General features: G+C 32.9%; 1 protein-coding gene across 3 annotated transcripts; it reads right to left on the minus strand.

Moving 5' to 3' along the window:
* Nucleotides 1–1,085: 1,085 nt before the first annotated feature.
* On the minus strand, nucleotides 1,086–18,679 carry LOC114196025 (CLEC16A-like protein). Of its 3 annotated transcripts, none has more exons than XM_028086513.2 (21): nucleotides 18,364–18,679; nucleotides 17,381–17,432; nucleotides 17,218–17,294; nucleotides 17,008–17,141; nucleotides 16,803–16,899; nucleotides 16,599–16,656; nucleotides 15,588–15,696; nucleotides 15,337–15,460; nucleotides 15,067–15,253; nucleotides 14,597–14,919; nucleotides 14,272–14,360; nucleotides 14,126–14,196; nucleotides 11,970–12,080; nucleotides 7,606–7,671; nucleotides 6,414–6,551; nucleotides 5,878–5,983; nucleotides 5,719–5,790; nucleotides 5,551–5,609; nucleotides 5,275–5,434; nucleotides 1,931–2,097; nucleotides 1,086–1,703 (listed from the first exon to the last, which is right to left on the minus strand). In XM_028086513.2, the coding sequence occupies exons 1-21, from the start codon at nucleotides 18,414–18,416 to the stop codon at nucleotides 1,383–1,385; spliced, it is 2,574 nt and encodes an 857-aa protein (XP_027942314.1). In that variant the 5' UTR covers nucleotides 18,417–18,679; the 3' UTR covers nucleotides 1,086–1,382. The 3 variants fall into 3 exon arrangements, with proteins under 3 accessions (XP_027942314.1, XP_027942317.1, XP_027942316.1); XM_028086516.2 differs by having other exon boundaries at nucleotides 17,008–17,151; nucleotides 18,364–18,673; XM_028086515.2 differs by having other exon boundaries at nucleotides 17,381–17,460; nucleotides 18,364–18,673.
* Between the last annotated feature and the right edge of the window lie 674 nt (nucleotides 18,680–19,353).

Raw genomic sequence — 19,353 nt, forward strand, 5'->3', positions numbered from 1 at the left:
ATATGGTGCACAATTATTCGTTTAGTCTTGCGTGCTTAAACATCGATAAAAGTTACCAATAAACCACAGAAAGATTTTTAACACAAGGTAATTTGATCGTTGTTAGTGATTTCCCAACTTTACAACATTGCAAGAAAATGCAGTGTATGATTGGTTATACAAAGAAATTATTAGATAAAGAATAGGAAAAGAAAAAAAAAGCAGAGATAAATGGACGACTTCTTTATAGGTTGGAGACATATAAACTTCTCAATATATCATATATTTTATCTAACGTTAATTATTATTATTAAAAGTTTTATTTTCCTTCTACTTACATTATATCATATTTCATACATCTTTCCTTCTCTAGGTGTCTACCTAATTTAAAATATTAGCAGACTCTTAAAACAAGGTAATAAGTCCCGTCAGAATTGTAATAAATTATATTCAAATCTATTCTGCTATATTGCACCTTCTCAAACAAAATAATTCAGGTTAGTTTAATGAATATAATGTCCCGTCAACTAAATAAAGAGCATTGAGCATTAACATTGATAGGGTGGTGATGAAATCCTTCTTCTGCTCACTGGTTTCACGTGACTTTATTAGATTCATGAACTTCCACTGCTAGGCAATTAGTAATTTCAGCATAAATGATATTGATAACAGGGATTTTTTTTGACTTCATAATGAGGAAATCATCCTCTTTTCGACTCACTGAACTTGAACTTTTCATTATACCAAAAAACACGGGCTACTAATTCTTAATGGTCAAAATGAATAAGAACTTTAGAACAATCGATTGAGACTCTTTCAATTCAATAATATTCTTGATTTCTTTTCATTGAACCGTTCAATTTGTCAACTTTCCTATTTTTTAGGAGAAGAGATGAAAGAGAAGAGTTGCAATTCACTTAGTTGTATGATTAGTTGTGGCAAAATAGAGTTACATGAACTCATCCATGTATGACATTTGAACACAAGGTCATCATCAGTGATTGCTCATATGAATTGAAATGAATCGTTGGCTAGCCAAACCTATCATTATTCCATAATCCATACAATCAGCAATAACTCGTTAAAGAAAAAAGGCAAATAGACACTTATCTGGACAAGGAATAAAACTTTCTTTACCGGGTTCCCTCACATTTACATTTGTTACATAGCTTAGCAATAATGCAGTAAAAAAATATGGGGCCTAGGTTAGAGCTCCTAAAGAATGAAAGAGAGGATATAAACTTACAAATCAGGAATGGCTAGTATACAAAAAGAATGGCACTAAATCAATCTACAAATTTGGTATGTATTTTAGGAGGATATACAAAAAGGGTGACCGACTTAAATGATTTCCCACCCCACGAGTAAGAAACAGCCTGTTATTGTAAATAAAGTCAAAGACCTTACACCGAATTTCGAGGTGTTGTATTTGAAGAGGAATCCTCGTCTGCAAGACCAGCTAAATTCAATGAGGTTTCAAGGTTGAGCAAAGGTTTTAGTCTTCTGTGAACCTCGTCACACAGAAAATTAATCTCCTCAACAATCATGCAAAAAGCAGACTTGCAAGACTCCTCATCCCTGAAAGCCAACGTCCATCTTCCATCCACAAAAGCTTTTGTCTTTAATTTGCCGTGGGTATTGAACTTGGCAGGATCCAGAATAGGTAAAGAAGATGGTCTAATCCGCAGATGTAACCATCTTGAGTGTTTATCATCAATCTTGGGCTAAAAAAATGAGCACAGAAAATTATTATATCCTAGGTAATAAAAGTAGAAATAATTCTAAAATTATTATACACCGAGTAATCCAAGTAAAAGCAATTTGCAAAATTCCATTCACTGTTCCATTGTGTCAAACTAAACCAATAACATAAATTTGCACCATAGTTGTCAGCTATCCAAACTACTTGATTCGAGATAAAAATGCAAAGGTAGCAGACAAATATACATACATTGCACCCAGCCAAAGGTGCAGCAACCCGAACAACGCCAAAGGGCTTCTTTAGTGGCAACTCTTCTGCTAGTACAAGCCACCCGGACGTTCCTACAGAGATTGCTAGAAAGGAAAAATGGCGCTCTTTGCCCCGTTCGAAAGAAATTCTACAAGGCACAGCATTAACTGCACATGGAAAATATCAGCAATTTTACCCAAAACTAGTTGATTGTCAACCTACAATACGTATGTATATGTAACTCTTCTAACAAGATAAGGAATTACAACTTTAGGTAAGGAGCATTTTCTAAGACAACAAAAAAAGAAATAGAAGAATATCGCCAACTTAGTCTGATAACCAAATTATTGACCATACAGAATTTTTTGTTGTCATATTAACCCCTCAAAGGTCCAGAACACAATTGTAAGTTTCTACAGATTTTGTCATCAAATTAACCTCTCAAAAGAACTAAACCGTCACTTGTTGCCACTAAGAAGGAAAGACTAAAGTATTAAGGGATAAAAAGAATCTTTGAGGTATTAGTTTTATTACTAATTTTTTAATTACAAATGATAGATTACCAACTGAAATTGGATTTTAATTAGTGTTTGTTATAATGTTTTTAAAACTAGATCGATCCTTGAACCGATTAAGACACTGATTCAAGGATTAATGGTTCAACTGGAATTAGATTGGGGGTTGAGTCAGTATTAATAAAATTATTTCAATAATTAAAAATGATCAAAATATTAAATACTATATAAATAATAATTTTATGATGCTAAAAACTAAAATAATACATGATTTATAGGTTCTTAATATTTAAAACACAAGAGTTTAAATAAAATGTGTACATCAATACTTACTTATAATAACGGGTTTATATTTAGAATAAAAATAAAATGAATGATTTTAATATATTTTTATTTGAGAAAAAAAAAAGGTCAATTATGGTTTATTAATTTTTTTGTTGACCCAGTTTTTCCAGAGTTTTGTGCACCACAACCAAACCGGACATAGCTCCAGTTCCTGGTTAAACCAACCAGTCCAGTCCGGTTCTTGGAACCACAATTTATTATGATTAAATACAAAAGTTCACAGAAAGTAAAGCACAAATGGTCCCAGAGTTGAGAAACACTTACAGAGAGAATTAACTCCGAGAATTTATCATATTCACATAATAATTGTCTCCTAACCCTTACATCATACAAGGAACATGCTCAAAGGTCACCTTAATTACAGTCACCCTAGTCCTTTATCAGAGTATATTATATATGTGGAAAACAACCCTACCCATACAATCTGATCTTGAAGAATTATGTTAGAGTCAAATCTCAAATTCCAAGACAGTTTTATAACATCTCTTAGAACCATTGTCAGACCACCTACATTTGCCTACAAGTATTGGACATGAGAGTACAAGAAAGTCATTATAATTGTAGTTACCCTTGCAACCTCCTTTAGAGTTGCTTTAATTATAACCTCTAATGGTCGTTTAGTCCCACAGAATCAACTAATGATATAGCTAAAGTAGAGCATAAAAGTAGAGTACAATCTTCATCTTACAAGTTGATTTTCTAAGGTTGATTAGACCCAAATCCAAAATTCTGAGATGGTATCAGAATGTAACATACATCCATCATTGGACCCTCCTGCATTTGCAACACTCCAGATAAGTTCAGGGTCTGAGGGAGAGTGTTTGCAAAATAACCTAAAGCGCAGCCACCCTTTGCCTGCCTTAGTTGCAGCCTCTTTAGAGAGTTGCCTTAATACCAATACCAATCTCAAGAGTGGTGGTTTAATTTTCTATATAAAGTAAAGATTTGGCCAAAGTATATTACATAAGTGGGAAACAACTTCCTCTTTACACGTCAGTTTTGTGGCATTGAATTAGGCCCAAATTCTAAATTTTAAGATATTAGAATCTATTCAAGATTCATTATCCAGACACCCACATTTCCCACACTACAAAGAAGCCACCTTAATTGAGGTCAACCCTTGCTTCCTAGTTGCAGCCTATTTGGAAATTGCCTTAATTGCAACCTCAGAGGTAGTAGTTTAGTTTCAGCATTAATTAGTGATATATGTAGAGAATAAAAATAGGGTGCAAACCACACAATAGAAGTTAGGTTTATAAGTTGAATCAGGCCAAAATTCTAAGATAGTATTAGGATATAAGGAGAAGAAGTTAGTTAATATAGTTAGGGTATTAATAAGTTAGTTAGAGGGGTTATTTAGATATAAACAGGGAAAATTCTTTCTGAAGGTGAAACCATTGCAGAAGATACTGTTCTCCTATTTGTTGTTCTTTTCATTCTATTCGGTAAAAGTTCTCTCTTCTTTCTCATTTCAATTCCTGGTTCCTAACAAATTGATCTAACTTGTAAGATCTTCAAGGAACGTCAAGTGTTAGAGATGAAAGAAGCACAAATTTGGGCCAAGGGGAAACGATTATGAGGGAAAATCCAATTGGGTGGATTGCTAGGGCTGAAAATTCTGAGGTACAAGAAATTCATTTATTCCATAAGTTGCAATATGCATTCATGAGCATGGCGGGTGTGACAATGTTTTGGTTCTATTATTGGTGCCAAATGAACCCAATTAAAATTTCGGTTGGGAATCATTTGATCAAAAGATATGGAGGTAGCTATGGTAGCCACATCTTTGAAAGATCGACTACGTGAAACATACATGTGTGTGTAATATAAAAATAGAAATATTGTCTCTTCATAAACCCAAGATGGGAGTTGATCCCTTTATGAATTCTCTTTAAAAAGTAATGAGTTTGGTAGTGTTATTACCATATGAAATTTATAGAGTAATTTATGATGACTAGGATTTATAATTTTTAATTTAGATTTGCACAATTAGAATAATATATTTATAATGTTTTATGAACTTTTATACATTTTTAAATCTGTACCTTGCATGTATGATATTCCTCTTTTAGAATAATCATATCATCGCATTAGATACACATATCATATTTGTATTTGTATTTGTACATCATATGATATGAAAATTAGGATTTTTGAAATATAAGATATTTGTATGATTTATTTGGAATATTCAAAATGGGTATGTAACAGTACTAGGTGCTTTAACGATTGCCCACATCATAAATATCTATCTGAAATTAGGAGCAGGTGGTTATCACATCATGTGTTTATCACTATATTGATATTAACATCAGGAGAGAATTATTCTGCAACCAAGCCCCCCCTCCTAAAACACCAAAACCACAGGTTCTTCTCTTCTTTCTGCCTTTTGCCATTCTATCTCTTTTGTGTCGAAGTAATAACCTCTTTATATGTGAAATCAGATAAGAGAGAAAACAGAAAACTCCAGTTAGGAACATTTACCAAGATTGATTTCAGTTCCTGGTTTAGGGCCTGACAAATCAAGTCCAGATGTCTGAGCACGAGAATTCGCTGGGAGATCACCAGGAGGATAAATAAGAGGTTTCTCAGGCAAAGGTCTACCTAGAGTGAATATTTGAAGTTGGTGCAGGACTACAAATACCTAAGACAGAGAGTGGGCACCCAATTAAAAAAAAAAATTGAGAAAACTCCAACAGTGTTAGCGTGTATGCAATTAGTTCCACCGTAAGAAAATGACAAGACAAAATAATTGGAGACCTTTGACAATTCAAGCAGTCTTTCTCCAGCAGCAAATGATGAGCCCTCAGGTATATCGTCTGTATAAAACAGAAACATAAATTAAAGGCCTTCTTACAATGCTCCTCAAAGCACCAGCCAAATGAATAAAAAAATGAATGTTGAAACAGCTATATGGAACAAGCTTACCTTCTGAAGATAATATTGGAGAAGGAAAAAGTACAGATTTTGGTTCTTTTGGAGGGTAAGATGACTCCATCGCTACAGGTAAACAATTACTTGGTTGAAGCACAAAAGTAAAATGCTTGAACGTGGACATCCATTAAGCACAAGAATATACAAAAGTACCTCTTTTGCATTTTTTCCATTCATTGCAAAGAACAGTAATAAGAAGATCGGGCCAGAAGCCTCTAACCTCCTTTACAAGAGCAGCAGCAGAATTCTTGTAGGAAACCTGTATTTGGGAGGAAAATAGATGCAACAGCTATTAGGGATAGCAGATATGAGATTCATGCATTGAATGCATTGACAATAACCAAATGAAAATAGGGTAAATTCATGTCTATACCAATATATTAGGAGGGTATAATAACGCTACTCATTTCACCATTTCTAGAAACACATTGTTCATTGCAATAAAATATTTTCGTCTCTCATTTCATCTACGCACAAATAATCAAGTCTAGGCAAGTTATATAACTGGGACGACAATAAATTGACAATGAACCAAAATGTTCCACGTGTGCAAATCAGCCCCACTCAAAAACTCATTTCAGTATACTAAGCACAGAGGTGGACATCCTATATATACAAACAATACACAATTACAGGCACATGCATTAATTCTTTGTGTTTGTTGCTGGTAAAACCTCGTGTGTTCTTACTTGCAGCAATTCCAGGTGTTGACTATTGAATTCTGCTTCACTGTAAGGAAGTAACTGGCGTAAAAGCCAACCACCATCCCACAGTGTCTCTGCGGAAATATTAGAACGGCAAAAGAGGCTAACTAATGCATCGAGCACCTGATAAAAGCACACACATCCTTATATGTTAAATTACTAAACATAATGTGATAGAACTTGGTATTACAGAAAAGGTAAATACGACCAACTTTGAAATTCAGATCCAGACTTGTAGAACAGCAAGAAAAGGACACAAACAGAAAATTATTCCAAACAGTACTCGTAACAACTAATCGTTATATGTTTAAGTAAAGCATTCATCTATGCTTTCCAAACTAGACCAGACAATAGATCATCACATTTAACCCTGAAAACAGGCCTTTGAAAAAACAGTATAAAACTGGTTATTGTGTAAACTGGCATAACCAGTGAGTAGACTGGAAAAAAATATTTTTTTTTCAAACTAAAAAACCCAATATTATGATGATTAATACAATTCTTTTCTAATATTATGACAATTGATAATTATTTTTATTTAATTTCTATGACATTTGTAAGTGATGTTTAATTTTTAATATTATCAAGTTATCATCAATACATTATACATCCTTGAGTTTTTACTTCCCTTAAATTTGCTACAGCCTCCAAGGTAGGATTTATTTATGCTATCCCGTAAGTTTTTGGTCAATGTATGTTTCAAGTTGCTATTTTAATTGCAGAGACTGGGCTGTCTGTCCTGGCTGCATACATCAGTAAGCGCTCTTTAAGCCTTCAAGTTGCTATCTTTAACTGCAGAGAGACTGGGCTGTGTGTCTTTTCTGCATACCCCACCAAGCGCTAAGCCTTAAAGCTTAACTTAACTTACCTAAACCTCTCTTTTATCTAAAAAAAATTCCTGAATTTCTCTCGTGCTCTTTGTTGTATTTAATTTATTGTGTTTTAGAGAATATATTATCCTTGCCCGGTGTACTTTACCTCCTTTCTCCTCTTCAATTTTAATTTTCTCTTTTAAAAAAATGATGACATCATTAAGTGAAAAGTTCACAAAAATATGACCAATAATAAGGAGCCAATTAGCCATAATGCTAGTGCTACAGTTCCACTATCTTACATTTTAAAGAAGACAATTACAACAAAGAACATAAACAAGATTAAACAAGATATAAACATCCACCTGAAATCTAGGCACGCGAGGGCTTGTGACAAGATCAGAGCAGAGAAAAGATAACCCATAGAGCTCCTGTAAACATTGGTAAACAAAAACTAAGAAAGCCAAATCAAAGTAGCTTGTAAATATTAATAAGAAAAACACAACCCATAGCTTGCTCCACAAATACATCATAAAATTAAGTAAATCAAATATTAATCCAATTTAGATATAATCAATTAGAAATTATCAAAAAAAATTCAATGTTTCAAATATAGATTTAGTAAAATTTTGTATTCAACCTATGATACATAGATACTCCAAATGTGAGCGCATCCATACCAAAATCAATACCCATAATACACCTGCATGTGTGTTTTTCGTGTATCCTTTATTTTTTGATATCCACCATCCTTGAAGAACTTGCTGACCACAAAATTGTAATATACGGATTTGGCAGAGGGAAAACTTGAAGTGAGGTCTTGGATAGGACAATCACGTGCAGATATTTTAGTTGCATATATGAATATACATATTTTGCTAATAACTAACATATATTTTTCTCCCGGTATTTAAAAAAGGTCAGTATTTAAGTATTGTATTATACTAGATGCTTGATGGCATACCCATGCAACAATATATCCCAAGTAACAGAGGAGATATTTCAGTTTGTCCCAAGTTGTCCCAAAGTTATGTTTTGGTTCACTCTAACATATTATCAGGTGATTGATTCTATACCCAAATCCGGGTACTTTAGTTCGTCCCTACCTTACCAAATGTTCTACATATTTTTCAAATTCATAATTTAACAATTATGCAGTAGTAAAAAATTTAAACTTAATGAAAAGCATTTACATACGTGCAGATGTTTTAGTTTAAATATATGAATATAAATATTTTATTAATATTTAATGTATATTCTTCTCCCAGTATTTTAAAAATGTCAGTATTTAAGTATTGTATCATATCAGGCGCTTGATTCCATATCCTGTGCAACATAATATCCTACAAATCTGATGAGATATTTCCGTTTGTCTTAACTTAACCCAAAGTAAGTTATGTTTCGGTTTATCCCATAACATAATATCAGATGCTTGATTCCACACCCAAATCAGTATATTTTAGTTCGCCCCCACCTTACCAAGTGTACTACGTACTTTTAAAATCCAAACTTTAAAATTATGCAGTAGCAACCAAAAACATTTAAACTTTAGACTAGCACTTTGCATAACATGAAATTATAATTATATTCATATCATATATTTTGAAATATATGTTGAATGTTTCTTGATGGATTTTTACACTTTAATACAATTATTTAGTAAAAGATAATGTTAATATTAATATAGTATGTGAATAATTGAGTTGACCTGGTCTTGTCTCATGATATTGAGTCCATGCGGGTTGAATTCAGTTCCAAATAAAAAAAACCCATCAAAATCTTAAATGGATAAGGACTACAACAATCCAATGAACACCCATGAGTTACCATCATTTAAGATTTTAGACGATGATCGTTAAAAGAGAAGAAACTGACATAATTAAGCTGAAATAGTGTCTAAATGACACTATGCAGATGGTTTATACAGAGTGATAAATTAAGTTTCTTCTAACTCGGATATCAAGTCCTATGAAATCATTTATACACTAAATATGTAATGGTTATTCATGATTCTCAAAATCAATATTACATCCAAATAACTACATATAATTGTGGGAGACATAGGGTTGACTTGGCAGTAAAAGAGGATGGGAGGGAGGGATAGAGTCATGGGTTCGAATGTTCCCACTAACAAAAACTAACATATTAACAATTAATATTTGCCGATAAAAAGTATATAAGTATATATGTGATGGTAATTATTAGAACCAACTTCTTTTCTTTAACTCTTCAGCATTTTTTTTCACAATCACTTTAAGTAAAACTTCGTGAGGAAATTATTAAATCCTATTGTGAAAAATAATTAAACTTAAATTGTATATTTTGTAGAAACAAACATTTTAATCACAGAAATATATTTTCATTACATTATTAATTAATTAATAATATATAAAATTTTGATAACAAAATATACATCACAAAGAATTTAAAGGAAAATAGTTTGATTTAAATAATACGAATAAATATTTGCAGCATACAAGAATGAAAACTTTACGTGAAACCATATTAATATTAGCACAGTATGAGAATAAAAAGCTCATAAAACATCGTAAATGGAAAGTTCACAGGTAAACATATAAATATCGAATAAACATACATCACATTTAAACTTCAATAAAAATTAAATATAAATTTTATCACTATCTAAACTATCATGATACATACATTACTTATCATATCTAAATTACAACAATAATACATATATGTTGTTTATGTATTCGCCATAACTAATATTTTGTTTTTTATTTCTAATTATTTAATTGTGTTTTATGCATATCCAGCCCAGTACAATAAACTTACATTTGTATTTTGAGCAAGCTAATAACAAACACTCCTAATACACTCTTTTTAACATCTAAAATTAGGACAAGGTGCTGGAAAGTGAGTGATGCATGACATTCTTTGACACTTGATACTTATTTGGCCTATACAAATTATATATAAGGGTTTTTTTATAGGGACAATTATAGTGTCATCTATATGTTGCAACATGAGATTTGTAATGTGAGACTTTACCATTAAATTTTGCACAAATTTTATGTATATGGGTTGGAGCACCCCAAGTGCTTCACTATAAATATATATATATATATATATATATATATATATATATATTTTTTTTTTTCTGCTGATAAAAAAAATACACTCTTTTTAACAAACTTAAAATTTATTGAAATCCACAAAGTCAAAAGAGAGACTCATTTAATAAGAAATGAGACCCACCAAACATGGGATTTTTAGGAAGGCGTGTTAAAAGTATGTTGCTAGCATTTTTTTCTTGTAGATTGATTTGGCACATCCCAATTTTCCTGTGGATACCCACCACACCCTCAAAGCAGTGTATTATTTAAATAAAATAAAAATGCATGTAGATTCAAGTTCTATTATCTACAATCACCTCCTTCCAAACATCTTATTACTGCAATTATTCCCTTTTCAAAATTATTGCACAGAACATCAGATTTTATTCTATTTTTCCTCACCAGACAAGCTATCATGATGACATTAATAATATTTGTTTCAGACCATATCAGATTCTCTACCCCATAACCATGATACATACACATTGTATAAAACTAGGAATATATTTAAGCATATTACATTATGAAAGAAATATATACCATACATTATAAAATTATCCTAAAAAAACACATTTGCTTTAGTGATGGAAGTATGGAGCATGGCAACCCATATTATTCTTCCAAAGGATTGGGGTGCTTCCATTTTTTCAATTTCATAAACCAATTCACGAGGTTTGTCCTGTTTGTGATTTGTTCATGAGAATTCAGTTCATAAGCCACATCATAACGCTGGAGAACTGGTTCAAGGTTAACCAACTCCAACTTTCAAAATATAGAATGTAGAAATGTCCCAAAACATTTTTAATTAACTTAAAAGATGGAACATAGGTATCCTTAAGGTAGAAGGAAGCAAATAAGTCATGCTTCTTTCGTACATGTTGAAGATCGTACATCAACTAGAAATATAACCAAATTATAATATATAAGTGGAAACAAGTGTCACCTTAAGCAAGTTTTGTGAAATTGAATTAGACTTAAAGTTTATTTCTTAAAATGGCATCAGAGCCTATTAGAATGAGATTTGTTTAGTCTATGGTGTTGTCCACACTATTGGATCACCCATAATTATTTATTCCCACACTCATAAGGGGGTTATGTTAGAGATCTCACATTCATTAGAAATATGGTAAAATTATAGTATATAAGTGGGCTTAAACCTCACCTTCTAGACCATTTTTATAAGGTTAAATTAAACTTAAAGTCCATTCCTAAAAGTATAAAATACTTGAGATCATTGATCAGAAATCCCCTCTTCTCTTGAGGTGATAAAATTAATTATGGTCCATGAGAAAAAAATAATAATGAAAAAAGAGTCAATACAACTACATGCATAACAGCAAAGAGAACAAATTTTACCAATCGCTCAAATTATTAACTAAAAACAGCATTCAATATTCAGACAGATATTGTTCATTATCCAAGTGCTATGAACATTTCTGCCTCAAGAGACTAGACATGCAAATGTCCTCAATAAGGTTAACTAAGAAACAAGCAAGAGTAGAAACCAGAAACAATCAGATATTAAATGTAATGACAGAGTCAGCTACCAAAATCAATGAACTAAATAGAAAAGTATAGAACCAAGCTTGCTTCAAGAAGGAGCCAAATAAAGAAAAGCCACAAACACTTAAAAACAGCAAACTGCAAACCTTAATCTTTTCAAGATAGGTATTGAGCTCGCAGCTAATGCTATCCCTTGTCGAGCTATTTTCAGAGGAAAAAAGTTGCTCTTCACCTGAAGCCTCGCCAACCAAAGCTTGCTGCAGAAATATACAACACCAATTATGTAACATAAGAATAGACCAAATTCATCAAGAGTGGAAAGAAGCATCACTCCCCTACATTACAACTAAGTCATTTCCCCCTCCAACCAAAATGAGCTCTATTTTAAAATGAATGAGAAAAAAAAAAATAACAACCATCTGGAAATAACCTCCTAGGTATACCAGTCAACTCCACTATATTTATAAATGTTTCTTCCAGTAACCAAAGAGAATAGAATACTTTCCTATCAAAATTATTCAAGACATTACAAAGATCACATTTTCACACATCATAACTTTATTCCCTCAAAACAAAAGTTCCATGGAAAAAAATAATTCAGATAAATTCTAACCACAAGTGAACAGTATATTTCTACAAGTATTTCGAATTTGCAATTACTTATTACTCCCATGAACAAAAATTTCAGTTTTTTCTTTTGTTCTAACCACAAACCTTAAACAAGGCATTCTCCAACACCTTTAACTCCATTAATAGATCACCAAATCCACGAATAGTAGGTATGTAACTATGTGCCAAGAAGATTCCAAACAGAAAGTCTTGACATATTATGTTTGCAAACAATGTAATCCAAGTTGAATAGTCAAGAATGTAAACAAATGAGAAGATAGATGAAGAAACAAGCTTTGGAAGCATATATCTGTCATTTAAATTACAAGTAAAATGTAAGTTTAGATAGAGGTGCACTAATCCTAAATTTGACATGAAAACTGGTGATCGTACCATGAATCGACTCACATGGTTTAAGTATTTTGGGTACATCATAGATCATACAAAAGAAGGAACAAATAGATGGAGATGTAAATTCAAACAAGGTGAAAGAACAAGTGTTTTGAGTGTTATGACAGAAAGATACCACTCTAACTGAAGCAAAAGATTTTGGAGACAGCAATTAGACCAACGATGTTGTATGGCACAGAATAGTGGGCAGTGAAAAGTCAACACATTAAAGTCAACACAGCATAGATACGAACATTGCATTAGATGAGTTGATGTACACAATATAAGATTATGAATTTCGTATCCAAGAGGAAGTGCACTTTACCCTGGCTGATTCAGGAATGTGTGGAGTGTGTTTGTTAGCATGGTTGTTAAACTCAAGTTTTTAACTCATTCGAGTTTACAAGTTAAGGAAACCAAAATAAAATAACTCATGTAAATTTGCATTATCATAAACTCAAGTGAAATCAGTGAACCCAGACTCAAACTTGGTAATCTTGCAAGTTCATAACCGACTTTTGGAAGTTTAGATGCATTTCATAATGTGTGCTATCCGCTCGCCCAAGAACGATGACATTTTCATTCCATTTAAGGCTTCTCTTTCAAAAACTTGATTATAACCCTAAGCTTCACAAATAAATTCAAAAACTTTATCCTCCCAAACCCTATGAAGTTGAAGCTGATGTTGATTCTCAGTTACCTCAGTTCAGTGGCTGTTGTTTGTGAACAGAAAACCCTTCTCGAGTCTTGAGTCAACAATTATTTGCGTAAATGTGAACTCTCAGTTGCTGTAGTTCATCAAAAGTGAACTTTCTCGCATCATGAAGTTAGTTTTTGACTCAAGTTCACCCAAACTCGAGTTTAACACCTTGCTTGTAGGAGCCATAATTAGGGAAGTAGATCATACAAAAGGTAGCCTAATTGCTAGAGGTAGGGATACCAAGAATCTAAGGGGAAAAGGCTAGGATATTGCCGGGGTTTTTTTAATTTTATTTGAAAATGTCACTAGAAGGTAAATTAAACGCTCAGTAGTAATCATAAAGGAATGAGACTAAGGAAAATGCTAAGTATTTGGCATAAAATGCCATATTTAATTAAGCCAGCAAATTTTAAAATGCAGAGGGCATGACATCATCTACAGCAGCACCACCAATATAACCTTGTGGCAAAATCTATAATAAAAATTTAAAATGTGCACATCAATAATAAAAATCCTACCTGAAGCACCATATTGACAAATGGAAGTAAAAGTCAACAGTCAAATGCTTATATATGTAAAATGGTAAAAATGGATGCAACATACCAATAACTGCTTCTTGTGCTGTTTGCGTTGCGGAAGAATTCCAAGCTTGTCTAGCATGGATTCATCAAGTTCTACAGAACAATATATATTAAGAAAATAAATTTGAGCTTACAATGGTAAAGCAAAGACATATTCACTGGCAAGACCTTTAGTTTGCAGTAAAGTAGCTAGCACACTCAGAGAACCCAAAACTTGTACATCATCCCCTTTGGTAACATATGCAAGCAAAACCTCCCTACATCAGTTGCGGTTCATGAAGACAAAAAAAAAAAGTAATCAGAACTGTGTTAGCAAAAGTCCAAGATCTAAGATCTTACACTTTATTTGATAGAATAGAATTGCATATTGTCACTTCAGTTACTCAAAAAGTAAAGGAATGATAGTTTAAGCAGCCATGACAAGAATAAAATGCTTCAATCTGACATATCAACAAAATCAAGTTTAAATTCAGGTGAAAAGAGTGGACCTTACCTCAACGTCAAATTTGAACTGCTACGATTATTTTCTGACACAACACTTTCAAGGTATAAGTCTGAAGAGCTAGTAGAGTTTGGCACTTCCACTGTCAAGTATTCTGCTTTGTACTTTGCACTATTATCATCTGGTTCTTGGCTTACGGATGTAAAACTACTATCAGATGTATAGCCATTGACTTTACCCCCAGAAAATTTTGTAAAGGTCTCAAAGGGATAAAAAAGAGCAGCGACTATGGTATTTGCCAAATCTTTGATCTTGACTATCCTTAAGATGCAACAAAGTAAGTAGAGAGAAGTGACAACACCACTTTGCATGTCCTGGATTAATGTGCTACTAAGCATTAATATGAACACATTTATAATGTTAAATCAAAATACAAATAATTAAAATCTTTTAGAGATCTTTGAACAGATGCAAATGTTGATCAATGTAAACATAGAAAGCAATAAAGTGAAGTTTCATACATTAGAGTCCACTGTTCTCAGGGAAGGAAGAAGTAATGGAAAAACCAGAAGCATCAAAATGCTGTCTGTTATTAGCCTCCCAACATCAGGAATCCCGGCAGAGATAACATCACTAAAGTAATACAGGTTATCCTCAATTTCATCTACAGCAGCAATTATTGCAGAGGTTGAACCTGAGCCTTGATTTCTGTTTTAGTAACAATAATTTCTCAATTAAGGAAACAAAGAAATCTGTAGTATTCCAAAGAGAAAGAAACTATGATGTCTTACTTGAGTGTCTCAGACACCAGTTTATTTAAATCCATACACTGATTCCTAAAAAACGAAACCAGGTTTGAGAAGTATTCTGTGTGAGGTGCACTCGTTATATATCTATTAACACATTCATCCCCAACTGAAAATTTTACAGACAATTGTCAGAAAATATATGTACACATATACTTTTGCATCATAACATAACTCGGTTTAGAAAAAAAAATTGTGGGGGGCAGAGAGAGGCCACATAAGACGGTAAATCTTACCATGATAAACATTAAGGGTCACAGTACGTACAGCAGTGCGAACCATGTTCTCCTCATGAAAGGCAAAGCGAATTGCCTCAACATACAGTGGAAATGAAACTACTTCCTCCTAAATATATAGAAAAGTTGAGTAAAATCACGTGCACACGGAACATACATTGGAAATGACACTACTTCATCCTATATGTACAAAAAACTACAGTAAAATCATGTGGACACAGAGAAAACGAAGGCAGAAAAGTCTTATATCTCCCACACAGTGAAAAGATTATTGAAAAATGGTTAAATTACTTAGTTGGATCCTGAATTATTTGGAAATTTTCAAGTTACTAAACTAAATTTTTTAAATTGTGTCCTTGATCATGTGATTTTTTAATTAAGTCCCTATGGTTTTTATAACAGATATATTATTAGTGGTTTTAAGCTTCCATAAACTAGTCCGAGGACATACATTTTTAGTTTGAGACCTAACTAAAAATGTCCAAGGACATAGAAGCTTCCAAATAATTGAGGGACCAACTGAGTAATTTAACAAAAAATAAATAAACTAAGCTTGAAAGACTGGATAAAACAGATGGTCAACAATGGATGTAAAATTAATAATCACACAAGATAGACTGCTACAGCTTACAGGAATAACAAATGGCAAGAGGCTTCTAGTAAACCTATTTTACTATTAATATCAGCCCCAACTGAAGAAAATATCAAACAAAGTTTTGCTGCATCTAAAGAGATACTTATTTTTATCTTTCCTTTGTTTCTTCTATATTATAACAAAAAACTTTCAACACGGAGAATCTACCAGTACAATTAAGCATGTACTGTCCACCTTTCGTAGCCAACAGCTAGGAAGAGAAATCAAAACTTAGTCTCGCCTCCTTTTCCATTTTAAAGCCATAAATATGAGATCAACTATCCAATAGTTATTCTAAGAACATCTTACAAGTTTCACTTAATCTAATATTATTAATCACTAACAAAATAAGTAGACCCAGAAAGCAGAATACTTACATCGTGAGTCTTCACAAGCAGAGAAATTGTACTATTGTTCAATTTTCCACTTATTGCTCTTCAATGACCAGAAGACATTTAACCAAAGAACTAGTTAGCAAAAATATATAATGGGGTCAACAAAACTGATACAACCCCGGAAAACAAATTTCATGCAGTTTAGTCATAAATTTCCATTCACTAATAGGATGCATCAAAACAAACCTTAAAAAGGATATGTAGTATGACAGTAGCTCTTCGTTCCGAAAATCAAATGAATATGTAATTAGGTAATTCATATGTTCATTACTAAACATATAATCTGCAAAAGTCACCGTAAAGACGACAATTAAGCCCATCAGCATTGTTAACTCTAGCTGACAAACAAATGTAACTGCAAAACAGGCATTTCGTTTGACAATCAACTTACATATAGCATGTTCACTTCTTAGGTTCTGGATCATAATACTCACTGTTTGTAGTAACTGAAGTGGAATACTAATGCTTTTGCTGAGTTTAAGTATACGTACAAACTCTCCCACAACTTGCTTTTCCATGAAGAATCTGCCACAAACTATGATACTAAATTGCCAGAACTAAACAAATTTTATCTAGTAACATAAGCACAAGTGAATCTCACTCAAAAAAACTTGGGTCATGTTGGTCGCCATATGTTATCAACTCTGCAATAGATCTCAGTGCCTCGATAACAAAATCCTTCCACAATACACAATTTAGAAGTAAGGGAAACCATGGAAAACGAGCCAAAGAATGCTCTGAGCTTACGATGAAGTTATTATTACCTTATTAACCTCGCTAACTATTTGAACTTTTGTCAGTTGATCAGTTAAGTACCTGAGCACCATAAGGCAGCAGGACAACACTTAATGAATGAACAAAATAAACAATCAGTAAAGTTTACCCCCTCTTTTGCTAATTTATCATTAAGAATATATTAAGAATATATATTAACAAAATGTACTTCAAGTCAGCATTATAAATCACAACTGGGGAGTAACACGACTCTTATCCTCTATAACATCTCACTTGATAAAATGGCAGTTATGCACATTTTACCAGGGAAAAGTTGACTGACAACTGGCAACATGGATACAAGGATAAGGGATTTCATTTTGCAACAAAGAAACTAAGGCTTTAAATGATACCTATAGAACGCACAGTTTGATGTGCATTTTGATAAGTGAAAATAAGAAAAGTGCTAGAACACAATCTCTACCGGACTATTAAATGTACTCATCAATGTTAGCTAAAATTTATAATGAATCAAAAAAATTGCATATGTAATAACTGAAAGCGGCCCTCACTGGTTGGTGTCTTCGTAATTTCCAACAAAGTTTAACCAGTCTCTATCACTCATGTGCAAACAAAACCAACTACGTATCTGGTTACCATAGCCAATGGAACTTTTTTGTTCTTCCTAGTCCCTCCCTTTCTCTTTCTCAGTCTCTGTGGTGTTATGCACTAACTCAGATTCTATGTTGCGAGTATTATAATCGAAATTGACAAGCCAAACAGTCCGGTAAGTTAGGAAGAGCAGAAGCTTCAAAAGCCGAAACTCTTCACTTCAATTCAACAACAAACAGAATAAAAAACAAACAAAATTCCCAAACTACAGGTATCAGGCACAGAAAGAGACGCATAACGGAATCATCGGACGCCCGGAAGAGAAATGAAGATTTTATTATTTTAATTTAATTTGTGTTCAACAATTAAGCGCATTTCGAGAATTTGAGAACACGCAATTCGCCGGATACGTAATGCAAACCTGAGATGATCCAAGGTAAAACGATCTCTGGATCTCCAGAAGGAAAACCACATGGTTGTGCGAATCACAGCACCGAATTGAGCTCACTGAAATTCATGCTGAATCCAATTCGAAACTGCTCGATCCTTCCGAGCAGCTTCTTGATATAGAGGGAGAGAGGGAGTAGGGTTTTCGAAAGATCGCGATGACAGAGACTATTACAGAGCGAAGCAAGAACACTTGGCCTTAGATTAACGAACCAGGTAGAAGAATTTCAAGGAAAATTGAAAAGTGACGCAATTTCTCGTAATTAAAAACGAAAAGGAACTCTCCACTACCGAACCGGGATCTGGATTCGACCCGATTCATCGCATTATGTGGAGGACTTAACTTTTAGTAAGACATCAAAATGACCGGCTTTCATTTTTCAGGCTTTTTCTTCTTGCACCTCCATTATTAGTAACGCACTTCACACTACCATAAAAAGATTAAAATACTCTCTCTCATCGCACTACAACATTCTTTTTGCGGCTTCTGCCATCCTCGTCTCCGCAGAGGAAGAAGAAAAGAGAGAACATGATGTAAAAAAAATCTCATTCTAAAATACATTTCATGTTTTTAAGAAAATTTCTACTAGAAAGTTCATTCTGAAAAACTTGTTTCATGTTCCAAACATCTTAATTTGAAAAGTTTATTCTCGAATATATTTCATGCGTTTTAAAAAGCTTGTCCTATAAACTTTGTTTCAAAAATCTTATTCCAAAAATTCTATACCGAAAATCATGTACTGAAAATTTAGTGAATCTTATTTCAAAAGAGTTTTAGAATGGGTAATTTGGAAATCACATTTACAAGATTAAAATGATCATTTTAAAATTTGTGGGGTGCAGGTAAAAATTACGGAGGGTGTAAACAGAAAAACCCTCATTTCAAAAATTGTGCAAACTTAGATGATACCAAACCATAAGTAATAGATTGTTGATTATATGGTATGGCTCACCTTATTTTCTT

The sequence above is a fragment of the Vigna unguiculata genome, chromosome 9, assembly GCF_037176805.1.
Source record: "Vigna unguiculata cultivar grain cowpea cultivar isolate G323 ecotype 2 chromosome 9, ASM3717680v1, whole genome shotgun sequence".
In the NCBI taxonomy this organism is placed as follows: domain Eukaryota; kingdom Viridiplantae; phylum Streptophyta; class Magnoliopsida; order Fabales; family Fabaceae; genus Vigna; species Vigna unguiculata.

Coding starts and splice junctions, on each gene's coding strand:
- LOC114196025 (XM_028086513.2), bottom strand. CDS start 18,416: ATGTGGTTTTCCTTCTGGAGATCCAGAGATCGTTTTACCTTGGATCAT. Junction 17,433..18,363: donor TTTACCTTGGATCATCTCAG/GTTTGCATTACG, acceptor TATGGTGCTCAG/GTACTTAACTGATCAACTGA. Junction 17,142..17,217: donor CATGACCCAAGTTTTTTTGA/GTGAGATTCACT, acceptor AGTTTGTGGCAG/ATTCTTCATGGAAAAGCAAG.